This window comes from Meriones unguiculatus, chromosome 15 (assembly GCF_030254825.1).
Source record: "Meriones unguiculatus strain TT.TT164.6M chromosome 15, Bangor_MerUng_6.1, whole genome shotgun sequence".
Lineage (NCBI taxonomy): Eukaryota > Metazoa > Chordata > Mammalia > Rodentia > Muridae > Meriones > Meriones unguiculatus.
The window spans coordinates 6,461,413-6,488,672 of NC_083362.1; the positions used below are offsets into that span (position 1 = coordinate 6,461,413).

Sequence of the window (27,260 nt, forward strand, 5' to 3'; positions counted from 1 at the left end):
GCTGGGATCACAGATATATACCATTTTTTTTTGTAAAAAATTTTCAGCTTAGTGAGACTGTCTTCTCACTATGAAGCCAAGACAAGCTTTGATTTCCTGGCAGTCCTCCTGCTTTTTCCTGCATCTGCTGGGCAGTACTCTATCACTGAGCCACATTCTCTAGCCTCAGTTTAAGTTTACTTTTTGTCGCTGTTGTTAAGTTTACTCTTTTTAAGTAATCTGTTCTGATGGGACTGCCTTGGTTCTGTGAGAACTACATTAATCTTGTCCAAAGGTAGTGTCCCCACCCTCCATGACCTACCTCCCTTCTGGTAGATCCTACTTCTTAAATGTCCTCCTCCCTCAACCCACCACACCAGGGGCAAAGCTTCTAGCACATGAACCTTTAGGAGAAACTCAATTATACCCAAAGCCTCTTGTAAGTCTGGCACGTGTTCTGCAGTGGAACTATATTCCCAGCCTTCCACACACTGTTTTCCTTTTATTTTTTTCCTTTGGGGGGGGGTGGTATATTTTTTGAAACAGGGTCACTGTAGACTCAAACTCATAGTACTCTTAATGTCTCAGCCTCCTGAGTGCTGGGATTGCACGCCTGTGCCACCAGACCCAGCTCAGAATAGTTTCTTGCCAGGGTACCCAGAGAGTGTCCATCTCATCTCCCTATGTCCACACTGACCTTTCTTATTTTTGCTACTTGGTAACAGTCAGCCGAGGAAGGGCTGCACGGCAAGGAGGACAAGTTAAAGCTACCTAAAACCAGCACCCACGTCCTACAGGCACCTCAGAGGCTGCGGTCAGCACTGACGCCAAGGTTTAGAATGCCAGTTCTCCTCCCAGGCTCTTTACTTCTCTGTGTAGCCTTTAGCGAAGCATAGGCTGAGGAGAGCAGTATGACAGGCACACTGCTGAAGCCTCACCAGGTACTGGATAACTGCACCTGCTGTTCCAGATGCTGTTTTTACTGCAGCAATAAAGAGCTCTTGGCAACTGGCACACAGCTGTTGATCTGGAAAGTGCTTTTCTTCTTTTGTCCAGTGGTAGAGAATGGCAGCTGACAAGGATCTTATCTGTCACCCACCAAGACAATATACTAGTCTGTGACTCAAATGAAACACAGGTCTGACCTGGCGAGTAGAAGAAGCAGGTGACCTAGAATGCACTGGTATGGGGCAGTGGCGTGTGTCGCCTCTACAAAGTTCTGGTGGTCTGGAGCCAGGTCTGCACCACAAGAGCTTTTCCAAAATCAAGAGTGTGCCGTCCACCCCACCCTCACCCACACACAGTGAAGCATATTCGGGAGGCACTTTTGGACTCCAGAACCAACAACACACTGCACTGGATGGTCCACTCTGATGGTCAGTTGATCTAGAGGACCACCAAGCTGAGAGGGTCTTGCACACTTCAAGTGTCCAGGGCCGTCAGAGAAGCAGAATAAAGTTTCTACTCTAAAACAACCACAGACTCCCCAAGAAACATCCATGGCCTGCTGGCAAGGTTCAGTTCCTTGAATCTTGAAATTGGGGGCTGCAGGCTCTTAGCTTTCAAGGGCTACCTCACTCCTTGGCTCAAGGCCTCTCCCTCCAGCTTTAAAAGCAGCCATGGGACACTAAGCCCTCTGGAGCCCACAGTTAGAGTACCTTTGTCTGACTACTTCCAGGAAAGTCAAGAACCTCCAATCAGATGAATTTACTCTGAGAATTTCCCCACCTCAAGGTCCATAACTTTAAACACATTTGCAAGGGTCCCGAAGGAGAACATCGTGGCATCATTATTCCACTGGGTCTGTTATGACACAGAGCACAGGTGCAAGACAGTGCCTAGGTTCAAGTTGTCCCTGCTATGCCACTTACTACCTGTGTGACAAGGGTCAAGGTACTTGGGTTGCATCATCTGCTAAGACAACAGAACCTGTCTATGATGCAGACTCAGGGCTGCTAACTCAAATGTCACACCCACTTCACTCTCCACAAGTAAGATAGACATGAAGTCATCCACTTGGAGGCCACATACAGTGGCAGGCTGTCCCCATGTGGTACACCTCATGTCTACGTTACTTTTAGTTTGAGGAAATGATGCCCGCATAACTAATAACTAGTAACCTATCTCCTTCTTCCCTTCCTATGCTGGAGCAATAACCTAGCCATGACCAAAGCACAACCACACACAGGAAGTGGGGACTCAGTGGATAAAGGACCTGGATCTCTAAGTGATCTAGGGAGGCGCAGCCCAACATCCTGGCCAAGCTGGATGGGAGAAACAGACTTGTGTTGCACGTAGGGGTCTGTATTCTCACATGCTAACTGACATTTAGAAATCGCCACACAGGGAGTACTACACAGTGCCACTTATTAATATTACTGGTAGTAATTGCCCTCGGCAGGTTGGCAATTCTACTCTGTCATGCCTCAAGTATCCCATGACAGAGGCAGAAGCAACATCAGTGCACTCTCACCTATGAAGACCGGATACACCTACTCACTGATTAGACAACAAGGAGGGGGTGGCTGACTTTTGCTGAGTGCATGTATTAAACAGCTACAGGTTGTGAAAACAAAGAAACAGACTCCGGAATCAGGGCCCTGCCTAAGATTCCTCTGTGCAGGGGTAGCTTGAGCTGTCATTTCCCACAGAACCTCTGCTCCTCGCAGGGCCAGCTCTGCCATCACATTACTCACATAGACGTCCGGTACTTGATGTCATCCTTTTCAGCCAGCTCTTCACAGGTGAGGCCATTATGTTCTTTCCAGAGCCCCTGACACTTCCTACAGGTCTCCTAGGGTCAAAACACAGACACAAAGACAGTTCCTGGTGAGTGGGTGTGACACAGCCTCTTCACTAATGCCTGTGAAATCTGCTTCTTAGGGCTCTGAGTCTCTGAGGGCCACTGTCCCAAAGAGCAAGGCTGCTTCTAAAGACAGAGCAGCAGCAGTTTTCTCTTTTTCTATTAAAAAATTAAAAAAAGGGGGGAGGGGCTGTTCTCATCACCAGATCTGAAATGCTGATGAGCCACCTGCACACAGCACAGGAGAGAGCACCTGTCTGTTAGGCCTTCCCTCCACAATTCTTCCAGTCAGGCTCTCAGCATAGAACTGAGGACTAGTCTAGAATATGATCACCAGGGGAACTTAGGAAGACATTCCTTTTGTGACCTACCATTCATAGCATGATTTCATTTCATTACAACTACAAACTGAGAAATGTCATTACCCTGCAGCTTGGTTGAGAAAGTGTTTGTCTTGGGAGCATGTGTGTGCACTAACACATCAACACCTTTTACTTTAGTTCACAGAAACAATTTTTTTTAATTTATTTATTTTTGTGTACATTTGGTGTTTGGCATACATATATATCTGTGTGAAGGAGTCGATGGATCTACCAGTTACAGACAGTTGTGAGCTGCCATGTGGGTGCTGGGAATTGAACCCAGGTCCTCAGGAAGAGCAGCCAGTGCTCTTAACCATGGAGCCATCTCTCCAGCCCCCAAAACAATTTTGTACTAATAACAAGAATATAAGAAAACACTAATCCAATGGTCATGAGTCTAAGTAAAATTTGCAACTGTGCTTAGTACAGCACAGGGAAAGATGGTGTGTGTCAGCTGACTGGGTTCTGGCTTTGACTGGAGAGGCAGGGAACCTGAGGAAAGAAATCAGGGATTTATAAGCTGCAGCACTGATACCTGGAGAAAACAACAGAGGCTAGACACAGATGATGCTGGTGGACAAAGCTGGGCTGTGGGGTACTGTGGAAGGTACAGATGATGATGCATGCAGGCTTAGTCAGGCTTGCACAGGCTAGTCCATGCAGAGCCTTGTGGGACCAAACTTAAGTGTTTGGTCTTGAACCTAAAACAGGAAGCCGTGGTGGCAACATGAATAGATTTGTGACTAATAAAGAATATTCTTGGGAAACAGATTAGAGAAAGGAAAGACTAAAACGTTTAAGACAGCTGGAGGACTGGAGAGATGGTTCAAGTGGTTAAGGGCACTTGTTGCCCTCGGTGGTGCACACCTTTAGTCCCAGCACCTGGGAGGCAGAGGCAGGCGGATCATTGTGGGTTCAAGGCCAGCCTAGTCTACAGAAGGGTGGGGAGCACTTGCTCTTGCAGAGGAGCTGGGTTCAGTTCCCAGCACCCAAATGACAGCTTACAACTGTCTATGACTACAGTTCCCCAGGGGATCCAATGCTTTCTAACCTCCACAGGCAGCAGCCACACATGTGGCACACCTACATGCAAACAAACAGAACACTCATGAACATAAAATAATCCGGAGGAGTGGAGGAACAGCCATCCACTCAGGAGATGAAGGAAGGTCCATGAGACCCTGTAGAGAGAAGCTTAAAGGTGACCTACCTGGAAGAAACCTGAGAAAGCAAGCTCAGAAGGTTTGAGCGTGGGAGGGAGGCTCCAAGAGGACTTTCTTCTGGACTGGGCAAAAGAAGATAACAGCAATACTGATATGCTTGGGCAGAGGGAGGCAGCCTGATCTGATGTTGCTAACACAAGGAACCAATGGATATCTCTTCGGAATGTAGGATAGGAGTTGGTGGCAAATTTAAAACTGAGAGAGAGGGCAGGGCAGGTGCTGCTTAGCTATACTAGAGCTTCATGGCAATTCTAAAAACATTTCCCACAGCTGAACTCTCTGTAAGTAACCGGGAACTTAGGTGATTCTAATAAGGCTTAGGATGGCACCTACAGTAGGATACTATAGATACTACCACTGCACACAAGTATAGAGTTCAGATGACAAACCTGCATTTCATCTTGTTGAGACAGAGTCCCTCCTGTTCACTGCTGCATCCTCCAAGCTGGCTGGCTCATGAGCTTCCAGGCTAACTTCTAGTCTCCATCTATTTCATGGTATGGTCAGCTGTCTATTCAGCTTTTATGTGGGTTCTGGAGAGCTGAACTCAGGTTGTCAGGCCTGTCCAGCCAGGTGCTATATATACTGAGCCATCTTCTCTGCCCAAGACTATGACTTTTCCATAAGGTATGGACATGGCAGCATCTGCCTTGGTAGCATGTGCTCTTGGGAAGTGGAAGCAGGAAGATGGAGTCTGAGGACAGCTGGTGGTGGGACAGATAAAATTAGCTTGCAAGGACACTGCAACACTAGTGGCCCTAGGCAGCTGAAAGAGGGTGTGGGGTGGAGTTTGTAGGAGTGTACTGACTGAAGACACAAGACTTTTTACTGTAAGCCTTTTGAATTTACCAATATCTGCCCTAAGACATGGTGTCATGTAGCCCTGGCTGGCTTGAGCTTGCTGTGTAGCTGAGAGATTACTTTGAACTGTTTCTTTCTTGAAAACATAATCTTTTTTTTTTTAAATTAAAAGATTTATTGATGTATGTGAGTGTTTGTCTGCATGTACATTTGCACACAAGAAGATACTGGATCCCATGGTACTACAGCTATAGACAGCTGCGAGCCACCATATTGGTGCTGGGAATTAAACTCAGGACCCTTGGAAGAATAGTTAATGCTCTAAACCACTAAGGCATCTCTCTAGCCTCTAGCTTGAACTTCCTGTCTCTCTGATCTGAGTGCTAAGATTATAGGTTCACGGCACTATACCTGGTTATTTTGTGCTTGGGACGGAACCAAGGATCTTGTGCATGCTAGGCAATCATTCTACCAATTGAGGTATTTTTCCAGTCCTCTGTTGTACCTTATAACCGTACATGACAATTATGTACTAGTAACATAAAGGAACACTGAATTTTAGAGATTAAAAGAATGATATGGACAGCCCAGGGAGTCTGGAATATGTATTCTTGAGGGGGATGTGGTCCAAAGGCTCCAATCAATGCTGTGAGGGTACAAATGAGTTCTTGAAGAGTACACATTTCAGTGTCATTGCTTTCAAGGGATGTAGATGTCCTCTCTACTGTTTGCATTCCATTCAGAAAACAGAGCTAAGACATTAGTGTATTTAGTTTCCAACAAAATCTGCAGATTCACATAACTATTCTAAAAAGACCTTGTGTAGCCATGCATGATGGCACAAGCCTTTAATCCCTTAGTACTCAGGAGGCAGAGGCAAGGGGATCTCTATAAATTCAAGGCCAGCCTCATCTATATAAGAGAGTTTTAGGAGAGCCAGTGTGGCATAGAAAGAATCCATCTTAGAAAACAACAACAACAAAAAAAACCCAACCTTGTGACTGTTCCAGGAAAATGGCATAAACAACAGCTGGAAAATAGATAAGCTGGTATTTGGATCCTCTCCTCCTAAACAAAACCAACAGAGCCGCCCACCAGAAAATGACAGCTTGGAAACAATAGATGGCAGAAAGGCAGTACTGCTGAGCTGTCTGGTGAGCCAGTCATTAATTCATGGCTTGTCTTTCTTAAGTGAAGAAACCCCATTCTCTAGGTAAGGCCCAAGCCCACAAAATATGCTGTTTACACTGAGCCTATGGTTCATGAGGGTCACAGGAAAAGTCCGTTGGCTCCATTTCAAAACCACAGTGCTCTGCCTGTTGGCTGTATTCCTTCACAGTGAAGAGCACAGGGGTCCCAGAGAAGAAACCTCGTATTCTAAAGAGGCACTGCAGCCAGACACTGAAACCCACAATTAAAATAAGGCAAGCACAGAGCAGGCTGGGCAGAGTTAGTGCAGGGAGCTCTCTGTATCATCTCTTCTAAACAGTGTTTACTAAACTGTAATTAATTCCTTCTTCCAAGCTCAGCTAGGCTTTGTTCCTTAACTCCAAGAAGCTTCTGTAATGCAAAGACAACCCTGTCTTCAAACTGGAAAGAAGGAGAAATGCCAGAAGGCCATTTTGAAGGGTGGAGCACCCTGACAAGTAACTTACCAACATTCCATGTCCACCCAACCCAGTCAGGCCTCAACTTTTCAGCCCAGGACAGTGACAGGGATACAGATACTGGCTAACCTAGGCAACTAACTAAAGAAGCTGCTACCAGCTGCTGCTTTTTATGACATTAAGAGCCTGCTGCCTATGTCTTATGAGGCCCATGGGTCCTTGAAATGCTAAGATTGTCTTGTAATATAAAGAAAACACATGTGGTTGGGAAGATGGCTCAGTTGGTGAAGTGCTTGCCTTGCAAGCATTAGGATCTGAGTTCAATCCTCAGAAGGCACATTAAAAATAAATAAATAAAAAGCCAGACATGACAGTTAGTTAGTTCTGGGTGTGTGTGTGTGTGTAGGGGGAACAGGGACAGGTTGATCCCGGAGACCCTATGGCCAGGCAGCCCACTGTAATCAGCAAGCCCTCAATGAGAGATGCTATTTTTAAAAACAAGATGGAGGAACACCAGCAGAGAGTGATCTTTGGACTCCCATGCACCAAGCACACATGGTATCCTCATATCCATTTTCTGTTACCTGAGTGTTTAATGAGCAAAACAGATTAGATTCTTTTTCTGCTCTGGAGGCCTAGGCAGAATGACTGTCATGATATTCAAGGCCAAACTAGGCTATTTAGGTTGTTCAAGGGCAGTATATACCACATAGCAAGTTTCTGTCCCTCAAATAACATCAAAAGACAAACATGTAGTTTTAGATGATTCTATGAGAGGGCTGAAATTTCTTCTCAGAAACAGCTTCCTCAAAAAAATCAGCAAATGTCCCTGTAGCATCATCTTACCCACAGAAGTTTCAGACCCAGCTCTAGGGCACAAGGCTGTCAGTCTACCCACATATAATTTGAGAAATTCCAGTTTTCTGTTGTCATCTAAGGTACTAAAAAACCTGTAACAAAAAACAGTAACCCTGATTGTGACTGTCAATTTCCTGAGGCCTTCAGATGAGAGATAGACACCTCACTTCACTAAAGCTTAGCCAATTTTAGGACACAGGGACACAGGCTTTGAGGCCACCTGTGTTGTGTCCTACACCTGTCTAAGATGCCAGTTCTCCCTACCCCTATCCCCAAAAGCCACATGGGTTTAAGAGCCAGAAGATCTAGAAGGATACTGCAATAGACACAGGAAGCTGTGAGAATCAATGCAGCTCAGCTAAGTCAAAGCCTGGGCAGATTCAGTGAGCTTCCTTTCTTGGAAGTCACTGGGGGCTCCAGGGACTTGCCTTTCTCCCAGGCAAGGAAGAGATGCATATCAGAAGAAGGTGCCTGATCCTCACCGACAAGTTCAGTAGCTGGGTAGTTCAGCAAACCAAGTAGTGCACAGGGGCATGAAGTGACAGCATGGATGCATGTACATATACCTAGTGAAGAAGGAATTGTGACAATTGCTTTCTTGGGAACTGATGATGTCTTTCTGTCTGTCTGTCTGTCTATCTACCTACTTACCTGTTGCTTTTAAAGACAGGATCTCTCTAAGAGGCCTGGCTATCCTGGAACTCACTATATAGACGAGGCTGGCCAAACTTACATGCCTCAGCTCGGAGTGCTGGGATTAAAGGTGTCACCACACCAGCTGACATCTTACACTAAAAGTCTTGAGGAACACACACCCACATAACTGATAAAGCACTTCCCCAGTCTAGACCCACACTGTGTGGTGAGGTGCCTTTTCATGTCCTGACAGCCATGATACCCAAGTATCCAACATTTCAAATAGACCCTTGAACCAAGCAGCTCAACAACGAGACATATTCCATAAGCTGAAATTTCAATGAACACAGATGGGTTTCATATTAGTAAATAAAAATTATTTCAAGGTATGTTTCGTTATAAGCTGGGTTGGTGCTACTTGGGGGAGGCAGGAGGCTTCCCAGTTCAAGGTAAGCCCGAGTGATTCTTTTTTTGGCTTTGGAGGCCTAGGCAGAATGACTGTCATGATATTCAAGGCCAAACTAGGCTATTTAGGTTGTTCAACAACAGCAACAAAAACAAACAAAAAATAGAGATGGTAAGACAGTTCCAAGAGTAAAGGTTCTTGTCCTTGGAAGCCGGGTACCCTGAGTTTGCTCCCTGGGACTCAAGGTGGAAGGAGAGAACTGAAGACTTCCACATGTGCTCCATGGCACAGGCTCCTGCATGCACACTTGTGCAAATATAAATCTCACTAGTAATGATAGCAAGTAAAATTTTCATCCTACCCTCTTATATTTTATTAGGTATGTCTGCAACACCGCTTATGGTAGCACGCTGACATGTAATTTATAAGCAAGCTCATGTTAGAATAGTGTCTTCTGTTCTACATAGTTCTGACACTGAACAATCAGAAAGTTGTGCATCTGCTTCTGTTGGTACCAGGGAGCCAAGGACGGGATGCAGACAGGCACAGTATATTGCACTATGCATCAACATATTCCAGAATGGACTGAAGACACTGTGACGAGAGGTGAAAAGACAGTTAACAGGCAAGTAGAAGAGTCTCTGAGAGATGTGCAGAGAGGTGTGGCTAGAGCGGGAAGGGGTCGGGTGCTGAGAGGAGGCCTGGGTTAGCAGGCTGCTGGTGCTAAAGGTTACAGTGAGGGGCTAGAAATCAGGCGGGGAGGGAAGTACGGTGATATGACAGCTCAAGTGGCAGAGGTGTCGATGGTGGATCTGACTTCCTCTTTTATCTTTCCTGGGCTCCTGCCTGCCCATAGTGCACATAAATTCAACCCGGCTTCACACACAAATACAAACATAAATGAAAAAATATATGTTTAAAAAGGAAGGTGGCAGTAACCCAGATTTTTGGAGCTAGAAATTACAGCTGCCAGGAATTGAAAATGCAAATAATCTTCCCAAAGGGCACTCTGTAAGCACATCTCACTAAGTTATTTTTCTGGAATTATTTTAATTGTTTTCATTTTTAGTTACGTGTATGTGCTCCTCTATGTGCACAAGTGCAGGTGCTCACAGAAGCAAAGGCTTCAGGTCCTGGTAGAAACGGAAGTTACAGGTGGTATGACACCTAATGTAGGTGTTAGGAATCAAACTTAGGAACTTAGGTTCCATGAAAGAGCACCAAGTACGCTTAACCCTTCTCTCCAGCCTCCAGTCCTCTCATTTAACTTCACAGTAACCCTGTGAGGAAAAGCCTGCACTAGTAGCTCCATACAGGTTATGTGTTTTGAAGTGAAAGAGAGGAAGCAAAGAGTCACATTACTTGGCCAAGGCTACGAAATTGTCTGATTCAAGTAGACCTATTCTTTCTTTTCCTCTATTCCCACTGCTTCCCTGTGTGGTATTTGCTGGCTACTGTTTAGTGGAAGACTCAGAGACAGAGCAAGAGACAAGCTGTGAGGTCCCAATTGAATCTCCTGTAAAAAGAGGCCACAAATGGACAACTGGCAAGGCTGCCCAGTTGCAACTGAACAGGACAGCGCTTCCTGAACGGCCTCCTGGATTGCTGAAAACAACCCAATGAACAGCAGGATGGAATGGGATCAGATTTGAGGCTATCCTCTTGAATACTTAGCAGTTGTTTCTCTAAGAGTACCTAGGACTCTGGCCACTAGGATTTTTTTTTTTTAATTTCTGTGCATCTGGGAGTCTGACCATACAGCACAGACTAGCATATACCCTATAATCCTCTTGTGTGTACCTCCTGAGTCCTGGAACTTTAAGACATGTGTCACTCTGCCTAGCTGTTAGAATTTGGGTCAAAGTTGCATTCTCCATCTCCCTCTAGGCTGGTGGGCCATTATCAGGGCCCCTGAGGACTGAGCATGCTGAGGTCAGGCCAGGCAAGGGAGGGTATGTGGACACTGGCTTTCCTTTCCTTCATGTTGACAAGAAGAGCTCCTACAGAGATGGTATTATTGCTCCTTCCTGAGGGTATCTGGGAAAGCTGCTGCATAGAGGGAATTTAAGCGGGACAGTGGGAGGACCCAGAGGTGGAGTGAAGAGTAGAGATTCAACTGGCCAGCCAGTACCTATGGCCAAGGCTAGTACCTCCTGCCAGTAGCCACACCCTCTCCATCAACCCATGGCACAGCTGTCTCAAATACCAGGCATCTGGGAAACCTTGATGATCTGGAAAGAAGCTGGTGCTCTTTCCCTGAATTCCTGGGCAGCTGCTTACACTCCATTACATCACTTTCTTCTTCTTTCCCCCCTAAGACAGGATTTCTCCAGGTAGTTCTGACTGTCCCGAAACTCACTCTATAGACCTGGCTGGCCTCAAAGCTCAGAGATCTGCCTGCCTCTTGAATGATGGACTAAAGGTGTGTACCACCACTGCCTGGTACACTTTTTTTTTTTTTTTTTTTTTTTTAAAGAAAAGGGTCTCACAGTAGCCCAGGCTGGCCTCGTATCAAACCCAAGCTTCCCAAGTGCTGAGTTATGTCTTTGCTCTCCTAAAAAGTGGTATTTGACAATCAGCTCACAGGTTTCCAGGAAGTTGTACTCTACATGCAGGAATTTTTCACTGTTTCAAAAATAACCACATCTTCAAACTTCACCTGGGTGTGGCCAGCCGAGTGCTGTGAATCTTACAGTGATCTTAGTTTTCCCTTTAGCCTCCTGCAAAAGGCTTCTGAAGGAAAAGATTGACCTTAATTTTTAAAAATTATATAAACACAAACTAAATTTAAAGTATGTGTGCACTGGATAGATACTGCACTACTCCACAGTAAAGGAACCACTCAGCTTTACTCTCGTAGGCTAGAAAGTCAAGCCCCTCTTTCAGGAAAATCTGGTTTCTGTCCTAATGCTGCCCTCTAGGGGCAAGAGGTTGTAATAGCACTTTGGTGATCCTTACATGATACCAGATATAAAGTGGCTGGCAAAGCCTTCCTGGCATCAATTGCAGTTCAGTTTACCTTTAGCAGAATTGACTTCACGTCAAATCCACTAACTTCTCCCCAGAAGTTATTGCAGATTGTCTGCAACACCGGGGCAAGTAGACATTTTGACAGAAGTTCAAAAACACCCAAGTTCCTGCTAGATACTACAGGTCCTATTCTGGGGAATAATAAAAAGAACATCATCAATTCCATGCCTACCAGAAAGTTATGCTGGGGAGAGGGATGTTAAATAAGTGAAATACAAATAAGATAGGGTTATAAGTACTAAGGGGACGAATTCAGGAAGGAAGGTTGTGAGGGTTAGAGTAGCGGGATGAAGTTCCCAGTCATGAGAGGTGGCAGGAGAGACCTGTACTGAAGTAAAGGTGTACAGAAGATGGGATGTGGGCTGTGAAGGCGCGAGCCTGCTTCAGTCTGGCAGGTGGTGACTAGAGCCTGGCTAGCAGGGTAGAGACCCCCTAGCGACTCTGTGTAGGCTAATCTAAAGAGCTTCTGCCCGGGCGGCCCTTTCAACGAGGCCCGAGTCACACCTTCGCTCTGCTGTGGCCCCTCTGCTTGCTGTCCAGGGATTTAGTTCTCACAGCCTTGAAAGGGCTGGAGGGCCGAGGTCATGACTCAGGCCCTCCAAGAAGCATCTCACTAGGCTCCACACAACTCCTTGGTGGGTTGTGAAATCATTCCACAAGATTATGATCAGTAGGTTTTGAACTAGGATAGAAAAATGTGCATTCCATATACCAAGGGTTTGTTAAACTGTTATTTCAGTTAGACATTTATGAAGTAAAAAATGTTTATTAGCTAATATGGACTCAATCATTAAAAATTTGGTTTAAGAAAGTACTTGAGGGGGTTGGAGAGATAGTTCAGTGGTTAAGAGTCCTGACTGTTCCTCCAGAGAACCTAGGTTCAACTCCCAGCACCTACATGGCAGCTCACACCTATCTCTCACTCCAGTTCCAGGGTATCTGGCACCTTCACTCAGACATGCATGCAGGAGTCTCATGTGGCTGGCTTTGAACTACTTAGCTAAAGATAATCCTGAACTTCTAATTCTGTCTCTACTCCAGAGTGCTGAGATTACAGACACGTGCTACCACACGCAGTTTACACAGTACTGGGGATGGGATGTAGGGCTACGTGCATGCCAGGTAAGCACCTACTAAACGAGCACATCTCCAGGTCCCATGAGAAAATTATTCTTGAAGAACGCTTTCTGTGCTTCATCTGACGGCAAATGGAGTGTCTGAGATATGTCAGAAGTGCTGGGGACAAGCAGGGTCAGCGTTCCGGGCACAGAGAATGGGTACCCAAAGCCCCACTAGAGTAGGGCTTCCAGTAACAGCAGCCGGCAGACACAGGACTGGCTTAACTTTGAGCCCATCCAACAGCCAGAACACTCAGGCAGACCTTGGCTCAAATTCTGTGACCATGGATGAGTAAGAACTGCAATAGGTAAAGCCATAAATTAGAAGCAGCTTCCTAGGACCAACCACAAACTTCAGCTCCAGCTTACAAACAAAATAAAGTACAATGAAGAACTGCTAGGTAGATATCTAACTGGTATAATACCAACTAGGTTATCCTACTGTCTGTCGATATTTAGGCCAGAAAAACTAAGTAGAGGGCAACACAGCCTCCAAACAACTACAAAACTGGTGGCTGTAGGTCATGTGACCATTTTTGGTACAATATTGATAATGATTTCTGGAAGAACACGGAATAGGAGAATTGGTTCTTGGTAGTGCAGTGAAACACGAGCTTCTCATCTCTGCCATGGCTACTCTTGCCCACCACACAAGTCCCCAAATGCCTTCTGAAAGCTTCCCAAGCCCTATTTTGCTTTTCTGATTGACAGTCTTTCACTTTAAGAACTGGGCTTTGGAAAAAAGGCTTGGCCCTGGTTGAGCCTGTTCTCCTATTACCCAACTATGACACCCACTCAACTCCCCACCCCCTTGGAACCTTAAAAAAGTGGAATTTCTACTTTCCTTTTCTTTTTCCTGTGTGTGGGTGCCTGTGCACGCATGCACCACACGTATGCAATAAGCATGCAAAGTTCAGAGGAAAACTTTCAGGACTCGGTTCTTGTCCCCCACCTTCTTTGAGGCAGAGTCTTCTCCAGGCTAGTTGGCCCACTAGCTTTGAGTCTCCCATATGTCTCCTATCTTGCAACAGGAGAGTGGAGATTACAGAAGCACACCATCACGTCCTTTTTCTTACGAGTTCCTGGGATTGAATTCAGGTCCTCTGGCTTTTGTAGCCTTTTTTTTTTTTTTTTTTTTTTAATCTGCTTAGCCACCTTAGCAGCCTAACTCTTCCTTTCCTGCTGTTCAGAGACAAGACAGACAGGTGTATTTTATGAAACATATTTTACTGTTCCCCGTCTTGGGTGAACAAACTGGGTGTAGAAATGACAAATGGGGTTAGAGAGATAGCTCAGAGGTTAAGAGCACTGGCTGTTCTTCCAAAGGTCCTGAGTTCAATTCCCAGAAACCACATGGTGGCTCATAACCATTTATAATGATATTTGGTGCCTTCTTCTGGCATGCAGGCATACATGCAAGCAGAACACTGTATACATAATAAATAAATATACCTAAAAAATTATAAAAAAACAACAACAAATGACAAATAGGAAGTTAGTTCTACCAGTCATAGACTCTGAGTCTTGGTTTCAGGTATATTTTGGGGCTGCTAACTGGAAAGTCCCACTGGTTTTCCTTCCACTTTTATTTTTGAAGTTCAAGTCCCCCCATCTCCTGCCTGATCTTCTGAGAGGAACAGAAACAGCATGTGTATGTGTGGGAGGAGCTCAGGCTTTAGGGATGGAGACCGGCTCCAGTTCAACGTCTTGGCTCTGCTATCTTCTGGGCAGTGCAGAGAGCAGTGAGGATATAGCTCCTGACTCAGTAGGCTGTCCTTAATACTGACTTCATGGAATGGCCTAGCTTCACACCTCTGACATCTGTGTCTTTACCCCTCTGACAATTCATTACCAACAGGCTGTTCATTCTCTCGGTTTCTCTGTAGACTGTATTTTTATGCTTGTTTTTCTGTTGTTAGGTCTTTAAGTTGTGTGCTGCCATCAAAACTTAAAAAAACAATACCTTTTCCAAGAAATGTTAAGGAGTTTAATAATGACCTTTAGTTTGCAGGATAATATAGAGAACATTTCATGATATTTTAACATAGGCAAGTGGCTAGAAATAGCTCATCCAGGTATAAATTCTGGTCACCTAGTTCTTAATACTTGGGATGTGCAGCTGCATTTTCATCTGGGGACTTGACAGAATGGTACAAAGGCCAGCTCTGCCCCAGACCCCAATAATCAAAAAGGCACTTTGACAAGATCACTGTGTGATTTTGATGCACTGCACAGTCTGGGAAGCCCTAACTTGTTTGACAGGGTCTTGGTTTTGCTGATCCTTTGATACCCATTCTGACCAGGTGAATTCTCTATAGAGTCCATTTTTTATAGTCAGTAATTACAGTGAAGTTGTAGCTCCTTCTTTTCTTTTTACTGTGGATAAAGGACTAGCAGAGTTCATGCAATGTTCATGAAACTTTCACCTACTGGGCTCTAAATGAAAGTGACTGAGTTAATAGGAAGATCTTGATTTGATTTTCTTATTTTTGTTGTTGGGACATTTTCTAACTGTGTAGCTCTGGCTGGCCTGGAATTCACTATGTAGACTACCCAGGTTGTGAACTCACAGAGCTCTGTGGTACTGAGATCAAGTGCTACCATGCCTACCTCTATTGTTGTTGTTGTTTTGTTTTTATTTTTAAAGAATGTCTCAACTATGTAGCCTTGCCTACTGAGTGCTAGGATTAAATGTGTATACGGTTATGCCTCCCTGTTTTGTTTGTTTGTTTTTTTAAAGACACGGTTCTCTATATAGCCCTGGTTGTCCTGGAAATTGCTCTGCAGACCAGGCTAGCTCCTAACTCAACAGATCCACTTGCCTCTGCCTCCTGAGTGCTGGGGGGATTAAGATGTACACCACTATGCCTAGAATTGGCTGTTTCTTTGAGATAGGATCTCACCATCGAATCCTTGAATTCATGATCGTCCTGTCTCCATCTCTCAGGGGCTAAAATTACTCGTGTGCAATACCACATCTGGCTAAGACCCAAACTTTACATCAAATCCACAAAACTGTGCTTTTGAAAATGCATTTGGGAACAGTACATCTTGGTTCATCCTCTTATGTGTGATGCTGACACAGTACTTGTCAGAACAGTATACACTGGTAACACAGAGTACATGTGTGGGTTCATGCATACACAGCAGTGGGGTGAGACACAGACAGATTCATACAGAACACAAACCCAGCCAGGCAGGTGGCAGATCCCTCTGATGCCATGAGAAGAAGCTGCCAAGGAGAGAGACTGAGAAGGCAAGAAGTACTGATTTCATGCCTGGTGAAGACATCATTCTTTTGTTTCTGTGTATTTATTCTTAGTGAAATCTATGGTACAAACTTGCAGGTAGAAAGCAACCACAGCAATATTTACCAGTGAAGATATCAGTAATGCAACACTTAACAGTCTGACTCCTAAGACATGTAATCCTCACCTCTATTTGTTCATTTAATTTCTAATGCTCAACAACTCAAGGCCACCTTGGGAATCAAAAGTATAACTAAGTAGTTGGGCATAGCAGCTTGCACCTATAATCTTAGGACTTGGGGGGCTAAGGCAGGGAGAGTGACATGAATTCAAGGCCACCCTTGTCTACATAGTGAACTCCAGGCCAGTATGGGCTATAAATGCCACCTACAAACAACCCCCCACCAAAAGAAAACAAAACCAAACCAAAAAACCAGATAGGTACAACTAAGATGGTGCAGGAGATATAGCAGGGTCTCGTTGCAGAGCCTTTGCTTTGTCCTTCAGCCAGGTTTCAGCTTTACTCACAGCTCTCTCACTAACTGGTTTCATGTGCACCTAGGAAAGGTATATTGTTGGTTACATATGAGGCTGTGTTGAGTCTTCCTCAGGGGTGAGATGCTTGATTGGGGAGAAGACGAAGGCAGAAGCCATCTCTCCCCAAGACGGGTCAAAGTGACTCTGTAGACTTTTCTGCGCTGTGGGAGATGCCAGAAAGGCAGGTGGCTCTACCTGCCAGCTTCCTTTTTTTTTTTCATTCTTAATTTTCTTCCTTACAGCAACAGCTCAGAATAACAAAGATGGACAACAGGATAAAGCATCACTACGAACACTGTAACTCTTGCCAAGAGCCCTGGCTGATGTGACTCAGGCTCAGTAGCTCTGCTGTGTACCTATGTGGAAGCTCAGGTACCAAGGACCAAAGACAGGACATGTACTAATGCCTTACTAGCTTCCTCTGACTCAACTGTAGCCCCAATCATACATGCTAGCTTTCTGTTGCTCTCCCAGCCGCAAACAGACACAATGTTGGTTTGTAAATGTCAAGGACCAAATAGTGTGTGTCCCTATCATAAACTCATGTGTCACCCTTGAGCTCCAGCACCTCAGAGCATGACTATATTTGGAGACTGGGCCTTTAAAGTACAAAGGATATAGCTTAGTGTAGGTGTAAGTATGTTTGAGACCCTGGGTTCAATCCTCTGCCTCACATACACAAGGTAAAGAAGTTAAAAATGAGTCTGGCAGAGTGGCCCTAATTCAATCCAGCTGTATTCTCATGAAGACAAATTTGGACACACAAGAAGACACCAGGGAGGCACATGTAAGAGCAAGAACCAGCTGCAAGCTGGAGCTGTTAGTAAAGAGTTCTCAAATTCAAGGTTTGCCTGAGCAACTTGTTTCAAAAAGTAAAAAAAAAAGATGGCTTCGGGGTGGGGAATTATGGCTCAGTGGTTAAGAGCACTGGCTGTTCCTTTGAAGGACCAGAATTCACACCCACACCAGGAGCTCACAACCACTTGTAACTCCAGGTCCTGGTGATCTGAAACCTCCTTCTGGCCTCTGTGAGTACCTGCAATCACGTGTATATTCCCACATAAACACCTGTAATTAAAAAACTAAGTTTTGGGAAAAGACATGGCTAGGGCCTTGCATGGTAGCAAAAAGGGTGGGTGGTAAGGTTGAGAAGCTGGGTTCCTTGCGTCATATATTGTGTCCTCCCAGCTTGAACCATGTTGAAGATATTCTATCAGGATTCTTGGGAATGAGCGGAAAATTACTTGTCCAGACTATGATTACAAAGTCCTCCAAAGACAAAGACAGACACCAACTGTTTTTCCATTTGTATGAGCACAGGCTTCCAGAAAGCAGCTGCCTCTTGAGAGTAACACTCTTGAGCTTACATGTTACTCTGGTCTCTACTGATGTTTACAACAAATAATCCCAGCCTACAAAAAAAACAAAAACAAAAACAACAACAACAACAAAACGCTATGTTGGAGTCCGTGTCTGTTAAGTAGGAAAAGCAAGGTGCCCAGACTTTGGAGTAACACCACACATTTAATGGAGTGTCTGGAATATGACAATAGCTGACTTACTCCAACGGGACTTGACTGTGTGGATGTGTTCTGAGGACAGGGAAGGTTCCAGAGTTCGCAGAATCCATGCTGAATTAATCTGTACTTAATTCAGTTACGGTACTTTGTGTTATTAACCAGGCCTATTTCAGCACAGACTGAATTCAAACACATCTGAGAAGTAGAAATTAAAGGTGGCCAAGTCTGTCTCTGACTTTTGGCAGAATATGGCCTAAACCGAGACCTGTGAATGCAGGAACTTGCATTGGACGCAGCAACTTGAGTTGAAAATCTGTAACAGCAGGCTTGACCAGCAGCTACCAGGCAGGGTAAGATTACCAATTGCCATTTTCTGAATTTAAGAGACCTAGAAATCAGGGATTTTATGTGAAATCTGGTTGCATGTGTTATAGAAAACTAAAACACCATTTATATTGCTGGTACACATCTGGTAGGACCCACATTACCAGCTTGGGGTACGCACTTTGTAGAGTGGACTTTCCGGGAGACACGAAGAACACAGCTGAGTGTGCACACACAGCTGTTATGCACATGCGCTGGACTTCGCTGTGGTCCTTGCCTAGCCTCAAGCCCTTCCTACCTCTGCCTCATTCAAGAGAATGTGTTCTTCTGGCTCCACTTTGATTGCTTGGCCTCTCTAAAGGTTACTGACAACAGCCTGCACCCATAAAACACTGGCCTGTATCCACAAGTGGCAGCACGCCCTTCCCTCCTCATCCTTTTCATTCTCCTCACACCCTTGTTCATTCAAACTAATGCAAGCAGGGTCAACACAAGCCATGAGGCCTGGATGTCCCTTAATGAGCTCTTTCCATTTCAAAGACATTCTGTTTTTCCCAGACATATACTCTGAAATTTTACTTCACCTCAAAGATGGAAATATAATTCTTAACAGTAGGTGCAAATGGTAAGGCCAGAAGCTCTACCATCAGAAAAGTTGCGGGACCACCTGGAAGCAGTTATAGTTGTGCTGTCTCTTGGCTGCCTCTCATTCTGTCCTGATGCCCAGTTGTTTGGATGCCACCTCCCAAGGGGCTTTTGGAACACAAAGGATACCTGGGACAGGAATAATGGGAAGGAAACCTACCACATACCACTAAAAAGAGCATGGGGGTATACGGTCCCACCTGAGGCCCTATTCTGGAAGAATGGCATTTGATGCTTTACAACTGGGAGGGAAAGAAAAGATACTTAAACACCTGGTATAGTTGAGCCATGACACATACACAAGTCACAGCCTCAAGGTTCAGGCACTTCCTTTCTAGCCATTGTCCATGCTTCTAATTCCAGGCTGGCCTTGGGCCTATGAGCAGGTGTGGGCCCACATGGGACCAGGGATGCGGATATAACCTCATCCAAGGTCCATTATTTCCCATGGGTAGAAATCATTGTTCTGTAGTAATATAACAAAACCAAGACATACCAGACACATGAAATGATCTTAAGGAACAGGGGGCCTGATTTCAGCAAGATACTGTACAGCCTACACACATCCTACAACAGACTTAGGATAAACTGATGTATGGCTTATAGCAACAGTGTCATTCCTGTTTCCACTCTTTGAGACAGGCTCAAACTCACAATCCTCACCCCAGCTTCCTGAGTACTAAGATTCCAAGTCTGTGCCACTGAATCCAGTTTAAAGAGTTCACTTTCTACTGGCATGGTCTCTGAACAGTCAAAGTATTCACCTTGAAGCAGATGCCCTTCATCTGGAGACTGCACAGTCTCAAGCAAGGAGCACCACCTCCCTTAGTTGTTATTTTTATTCTATTTTGTGCGTATGGCTGTTTTGCTGGCATGTATGCCTGTGCAGTACGTGTGTGTAGTGCCCATGGAGGTCAGAAGAGAGTCAGATCTCCTGTAACTGCAGTTACAGATGGCTGTAAGTCGTCATGTGGGTGCTAGGAATTGAACCTGGGTCCTCTGGAAGAACAGTCAATGCTCTTAACCACTGAGTCATCTCTCCAGCCCCCAGGCAGCTTCCATCTTTAGGAAGTACCTACCCTGTGGGCAGTGTGGGCAATGCCACATGCTGTCATTAAAGGTGGGCATAGGACAGGTGGATCCCTCTCCTTTTTAAAGTGTTTTATTTTGTTGTTGTTTTTTACTTTCTTGCTGTTGTCTCTCTATATATAAATAAAGAAAAATACATATACAAAACAGAGAAAGAAAATATAGAAAAAAATGGTAGAGGGAAGACATGCAGGACCACAATTTACAGGCTACATATCTGTAAGCTAGACTCTGGCATATTATGGTAACAGCAAATGTGCAGAAGCCTTGCTACAGGCCGATTCCCATAATTGTTCCCCTGTCTGCTCACCTACACTTAGCATCTGGACTGAGTCTGGATTTTTTCATCCTCCCACCCTGACCCACCAACTACGGTTGTTTTCCTTCTCCTGCACCCATTGCTTATGTACACCTAGTTTCCCTGTGGTATTCATGTTTCTTCCCAGGTGAAGACTGCTGGCACAGGTTACAAGAACTTGTGAAAGCCAGGCTTATGCTAGAATGTAGGTTTACTTGTTAGACTCCAGAGCCCTCTGCTGGCTGCTTTTAGTTAACTGTCAACTCTTTGTTAGACCAACAAAACCTTCCTATGTTGCTAACTATCTCTGAGGCTCTCAACTGATTCTCGATGCTCAAACTCACTGAAGCTCAAGCTTATGTGCTTACTATTGTGTTTTTTGAAATACAAACATATTATCTACATTTTACAGTGGGACTGCAGGACAGTAAAGCTTGTGGTAGGCTTAAGGACAAAACAAAAACTATTAATCCTTAAAAACCAAGGTGCATCACTATTTTGCCAAACACATACCAACCTCATCTTTCAGGACAGACTCTATGGCTTACATGGTTTGGCCCAGAGCCTGGCGATCTCCTCAGCAGCAGCCCTGATTGAACAAGTGTCCAAAGTGGCCGAAGGAGAGGATGTATTCCAAGCACCGAGCAAGGTGGCTGGCCTCCAGCAGTGACTAAGAAATATTATCTGTTGTTCTATAGTTGCTGCTATCACCACGCCATCCAGGGCTCCTGGGCCTTCTGCTCTCCTAATACAGTGACCCTGCTCAATGGGATAACCAGGAGAGGCCACTCTTCATACACATCAGGACAGATCATATTCCCAGAATAAATCCAAACCACCAGGAAAGAAAATGAGAACTGGACCAGACAACTTACTTAAAGGCAGAAAGAAATTCCAGAAGGGCACAGCAAGAATACTAAAGAACTGCAGCTAGGCTTGCAGATCTAACAACACGGTGTTAAATATAGCAGGAAGCTACTTAAATCAATGACTTCTCCAACAACTCTGACAACGAGGAGAGCAACAAGGGAATTCACCAGCGCCACAGAAGCTATCTTTTTTGTTTGTTTCCTTGTTTGTTTTTTAAATTAAATTTAATTTTTTAGTATGGGGGATCAGGATTTACACTGCTTGGTTTACAGACAGACAGTGCCTCAGCTGTTCTGGAACTCACTATGTAGACCAGGCTGACCTCAAACTCATAAGATTCACCTGCCTCTGCCTCCTGAGTGCTAGGATTAAAGGCGTGCAGCTCTACGCCTAGCTGGAAGACAGTATCTTAACAATTACTGAATAGAGCTGCGTAAGTCTAGGAGCAGGAAAGACGGGGCATAGCAAGAGGAAAAGTGACAGCCACCTCTAAGAAACTGCTTAGGGCCGAACCCCATTCACCAAGCTACCTATCTTCATCCCCTTCCAGGAGTTGCTGCCACCCTTCCCTGGTGGCAAGAACTAACTGTAGGTGAAATTCGAGGTTCCAGGGAAGGTTACATAAACACAGGCAACAGGACCTCAGCTAGTCCTTGCCAAGGGCTCTGAACAAAGGATCTGTTCTACTTCATCTAGTGAGTGACTTGGGGCAAATCAGTTAGCTCCAGAATGGTGAATGGTGTGGGATAGGGCAAAGAGCAGTGTGATTAGCTGTGAGAGCTGGGTAGGTAATGGGTACTGACATGAATGCACAGTTATGAATTAGCGAAAATGTTGGCTCACTGAGAGAAACTTGGCAAAGGGTTCGGGTGGCAGGAAAGCCGAGCAGGGAGCCTTCAAGAGTCCCCCTGCCTCCTATTTTTGGGGTCTAAGTGTTCATGGGATGAATGTTTGATAAAGACTGAGCTCTGGAGCTATGACAATAGACCCCAAAATTAAAAGCCTGAAACCAAGCAAGCAAGATGGAGCATCCTTGCTATGGTATCTGCCCAAGGAATGTACTATTTCAGGAAGGAGTGGGGGTGAAGGGAGAAAGGTAGAGATGCAGGTGTACACTGACAGAAGGCCTTTATCAACCTGCTGGCATTTTCCACAACTGGTCTCATGGAAGTAAGGACAGTTTTAGAACTGCCTGTGTGTATGACTGACTCTAGGAGTCAGGATAGCATGCTTAAATGACAGAGACAGCCTCACCCTAGCAACTTGGGCACCTTCAGATCAGTCAAGCAGCCAGTCTTAGGGCAGAGTGAGCAAGGTTTCTTCACGGTCTCCACTAAGGACAAGAGTCTTTATAAGAAATGGAGCCCTTGTGTAGGTCTCCAAAAGTCTCTTAGCTTCAGTCCTTTCATCAAACTGCTATCAGAATGAATTTTTATAAACTAAGACTGGTCCTGTCATTTCTGTGGTCATGACCCTGGATGGATACCCTGTTGCTTACAAGAAGCTGTCTACACTGTTCACAAAGGCAACCTACCCATTCCTGCAATGACTGAGATGTCCTGTGCTGCAGACACAGGCTTTGTCCTCTACACATGTCTACACATGTCTGGAAGGCTCCTCCATAGTCCTCTACCCAGCACTACAGGGCCTTTATGTTCAACCACAAGGACACTGTTGTGGCGGCACCTGCACATAGCAGGCAGAGTTAGGGTACTTCCTCTTGTCCCTCTGCAAAGAACAAGGTCTGCTCCCTTGCTATGTCTGTTCAGATGGGGCAGGACAGGGCAGGGCTAGTGTCCACCTGTCTGGATTTGGGGCCTACTCTAAAGGTCTCTGGATACTCAACACTTTCAGGTGGATATCCACCAGGTACCCCAACACAGTCTGAAACAAAGTTTCTGATCCGCTGGCTTCCCCACAACTGTTCTGTGTCCTCTGGATCACCCAAGGTTACAACCACCCACTAGCTGTTCAAGCAAACTGCCCTAATGCTTCTTTTTCTTTCAGCTCTAACACCACATCTACCAGCCAGCTCTTTCCATCCCACCCCTATGTACATCTCAGATCCCCCATTTGTTTCCAGGTCAGAAGGCATTACTTCCGACCTGGACCGCCATGGCAACCCTGGACTGTATATAATCTTCCCTAAAGGAATCTTTGTATTCCTAGGCAGGCCCTAGCCTTTCTTGACATTATCAGCGTTCTCTCTCTCTCTCTCTCTCCCTCCTCCCCTTTCTTCCTTCTGGTTTTTCAAGACAGGGTTTCTCTGTGTAGCCCTGGCTGTCCCGGAACTCACAAAAATCCTCCTGCCTCTGCCTCCCGGGTACTGGGATTAAAAGCATGTGCTACCACTGCTTGGCCACAGCCTTAGTTTTTGAAGGAATATTCTAGCAGCAGTTTGAACAACAGATGGAAGGTACAGAAGAACATCATCCACCATCACCAGGAAAAACAAAGTCCTAGCAGAATTAGCAAAAAGATCAAACAGGAAAATATTATGTGTCTAGTTACCAATAGCTGCTCCCTTATACAGTAAGAGCTCCTTCAGAAGTGCTGCCTCACAGCTCCAACACCTGAGGAGGACCTTTACCCCATCCTGTATAACAGACTCAAGCTACACACACAGGACACACCTAACTTTCTGAATGAATATGGGCAACCAATGATCACGGGGACAGGGTTGAGAGTCAATATTTTTTAATAGCTAAGCAGTTCCCAGCCTATTAGGTGTCTGTCACTCAGAAGAAACAAACAAGAGGCTGACTCACAGCTCCTGCAGGGGATCGCGATTTACACTGCTTGTATTTACAGACAGACAGTGCCATTTTGTCACCAGTGAGGGCAGATGAGAAAGCAGAGCAGGCTGACATGAGGTTAAATAGACAGAGGTATGAACAGACTACAGAGGCAACACTGAAGCTGAAGCTGGCCCTGACGTAGCACATGTGTCCAAGGCCAGGTTTGTGGAAACCTTTTTATGAAGAAAAGAGGTGTCCTGGTGACTAAGAGGTACAAACTGCACTTCACCAAGGCCTGGGGAGCAGATGGAATTTACATGCCCATGCACTATCTCCAGTCCATAGATGGTGCTTTCCCTCACTGGAAAGGGAAAGGCACTGTACAGTTAGTTATCTTAGCAGCAGCAGCTGTTCCAATGAATGGGAACCCATGGCTGCTGAAGGCACCTCATGAGTGGGAAGTAAAACAACTTATACTTTTGTGCCTTCTGCCCTCATAAACTGAATAATAAGCCTCATGACTTCTGAGGTGGACACAGTAAAACAACCACTTTATTAGACACTTTGTTACTGAGACAGGGTCTCACTGTGTAGTTCTGACTCTCCCAGCACTCCCTAGGTAAACCAGCTGGCCTCTAATTCACAGAGATTCTCTCCAGAGAGCTGGGATTAAAGGTTCCCAGTGTGGAATTCTCTGAATACATGTGCTCAAAGGCATTCTCTAAGTCAGGCAACTTATTTGCTTCTGCAAGTGGCAAAGAGGCTTGTGTACCCAACAAGTTTGGGAAGGGCTGAGACTCCTTTAGCTCTACAGGCTTCAGGCAGCTCAAGAGGGCTGCCTGAATAGGGCAAATGTTCACCAACTATGGGCCCGGTTTTCCACAGCACAGGTCTCCAAATGACAAGGTACCTGGGGTCTCTCATGGGCTGTGTGAACCACAATTCTAGACAGCACTGGCTCTCCTGGCCAGCCCTCTGTATTGTTACTGGCTGTCAGTGGGACTGACAGGAGCCAAAACAGGCAGTGGACCTTTGGCTGCTTTGTCCCCATGGTCACCACCACTACAGGTGCATGGATGGCCAAAGACAGAAATGAGCTGGGGAAAAAATGAGCCCCTGAACTACACCCCTCAGACTCTGACTACATGGGCTAGGTATAAGTGGTAGCTGAGCCATTGTTTCCCATGTCTTTTCTCCACAGAGGCCTTTGGGACTTGGGCCAGGGGCTAGGGAGGATTTCTTGGTCTTTGGGAGAGCAAAGAGAGATTGGTTAGCATTAACTGTCAACGTGACAGGATCTAGAATTACCTGGAGAGGGCCTCTAGACATGCCTGTGGGGGTTATCTTGGTTCCATTAGTTGAGGTAATTAGACTACTGTGGGTGGCACTTGGCTGGAGTCCTAGACTATAAACAGTGAGAAAGCAGAGCAGCAAGATGCATTCGTCACCTCTGCTTTCTCCATGTGATGTGAACAACTCCTGCTGGCTCCTGCCGGCTTGCCTTACCCCATGATGACTGCACCCTGGAATCACAAGCAGAACAAACCCCTTGTCTTGTAGGTTGGGAGTATTTTTTTATTTTTTATTTTAATTGCAGCAACAGGGAAAGACATAAAGACACGGGGCTAGAGAAACCATTCTGTTACCCGCCCCCCCCAGGCGCCAGGGCATGCACACTAAACACTACTGCTGCTGCAAACAGTTCTGTGAGAGGAGCCTCATAAAGACAAACTCTTACTACCCCTTCCTTTCTCCTCCCCAGACAGAAGAGACAAAGAGATGTGCTAAAAGCAAGGGGAGGGGGGCACTGTGTGGAAGTAAAAAGCCCAAAGCTGAACTTGTCAGAAGTCACAGCTTCGTCCCCTTTCCTCTCACACTCCCATCCAAATGGCAAGTCACCAAAGCTGCAAACGCCTATCTCAGGAGTAATTAAATCAAATGAATCTCGGGAGAAGAGCTTTAAATATTCAAAGCCCCATTAATCCTCATGCCTTGTAATTAAATATGTATGCTAAGAAGGCTTGGACAAAAGCAAAAACACTTTCAAAATGTGCATTCTTTAAATCTATAGCATTAGCATGCATTTCTGTCCTGACCTTGTAGAAAACTATGTAAAAAATTCTATCAAGCAAACACTGTAAAAAACGTACAGAAGAATGCTGATAGAATCTTGGCCTATACTGAGCCTTAAAAATGTGCCTGAATAAACAGTTTTTCCTCCTTTCTCCTTTCTTCCTTCTTTAGTGTCAGAGACTGAGTCTGGGGCCTCGACTGCATAAGGCAAGTGATTCACTGCTGAGCTACACCTCTGAGCCCTCACAGATTTACTTCTAAAGACCTAAATAACTGAACTTGCAAATAATGACCTCCCTTTCCTTCGTGCAATTTGACCTGGACTCCGTGGGTTCCCCCACAGCACCCTGGAGACTTGTTTCTGCTGCCAAACTCCTCTCACTTGAGTCCTGGTTAGGCTCAGTGACTTCTCAGCCGTTAGTGTTCACCACCTGTGTGGTAGCCAGCCATAAGAGATGGCTGCCCAACAATGCATACTGGAGGAGGGCAGCCAAGTTGGGCAGCCATTCCTTGCAGAAGTAGTGTGTGCCTGAAAACTCCTAAGCTCTCTGGTCTGTCAAAGCACCCTGTGGAGGGAGAGCTGCCACAGGAATGACACTCCTGTTTCTCTGGTGAAGAAATTGGGGTGAATGCTCTGTTGATGATCATGTAGCACAGTTTTAATGTCTTTTCTGTAGTCAGGGTCTGCTGCTGGGAGCTATCAGAGCCAAGGGGCAGAGGTGCCTACTGAGCATCCCTGTGACAGTCCTACTGCTCTTCACCTCTTTAAAACAGATGAGCAGGGTTTGGAAACATGTCAAAGGACCCATCAAAAGCTATTTGTGGCAATGGACTGTTACCTACAGCAGGTCTTAAGTATGGAAACAGAAGCCCTGACTAGCTCAACTGAATTCATTATCACGGGGGGGGGGGGAGGGGGAGGAAGGGGAGGGCAGCGGGGCAATTGATTGTGCCTGTCAGGAACACCAGGTTCCAAATTAAAAGCTAAAAATTAAGGAATGTGTGAAATTTCTACATATTAAAGTATCCACAGGCAGCTAGCTCTGGAGCAAAGACATGCTGAAGGACTGACACTTAAATTTCTTCTAGTCTAAG

The 27,260-nt window shown here is 45.4% G+C and overlaps 1 protein-coding gene across 4 annotated transcripts in view; it reads right to left on the minus strand.

Moving 5' to 3' along the window:
- Rnf216 (ring finger protein 216) overlaps positions 1 to 27,260 on the minus strand; it is a 119,887-nt gene that overhangs the window by 24,836 nt on the left and 67,791 nt on the right. For all 4 annotated transcript variants that reach the window (XM_060368066.1, XM_021652961.2, XM_021652963.2 and 1 more), the window contains one exon: positions 2,676 to 2,773. In XM_060368066.1, the coding sequence (XP_060224049.1) occupies positions 2,676 to 2,773 (98 nt within the window). The remainder of the gene's footprint in view (positions 1 to 2,675; positions 2,774 to 27,260) is intronic.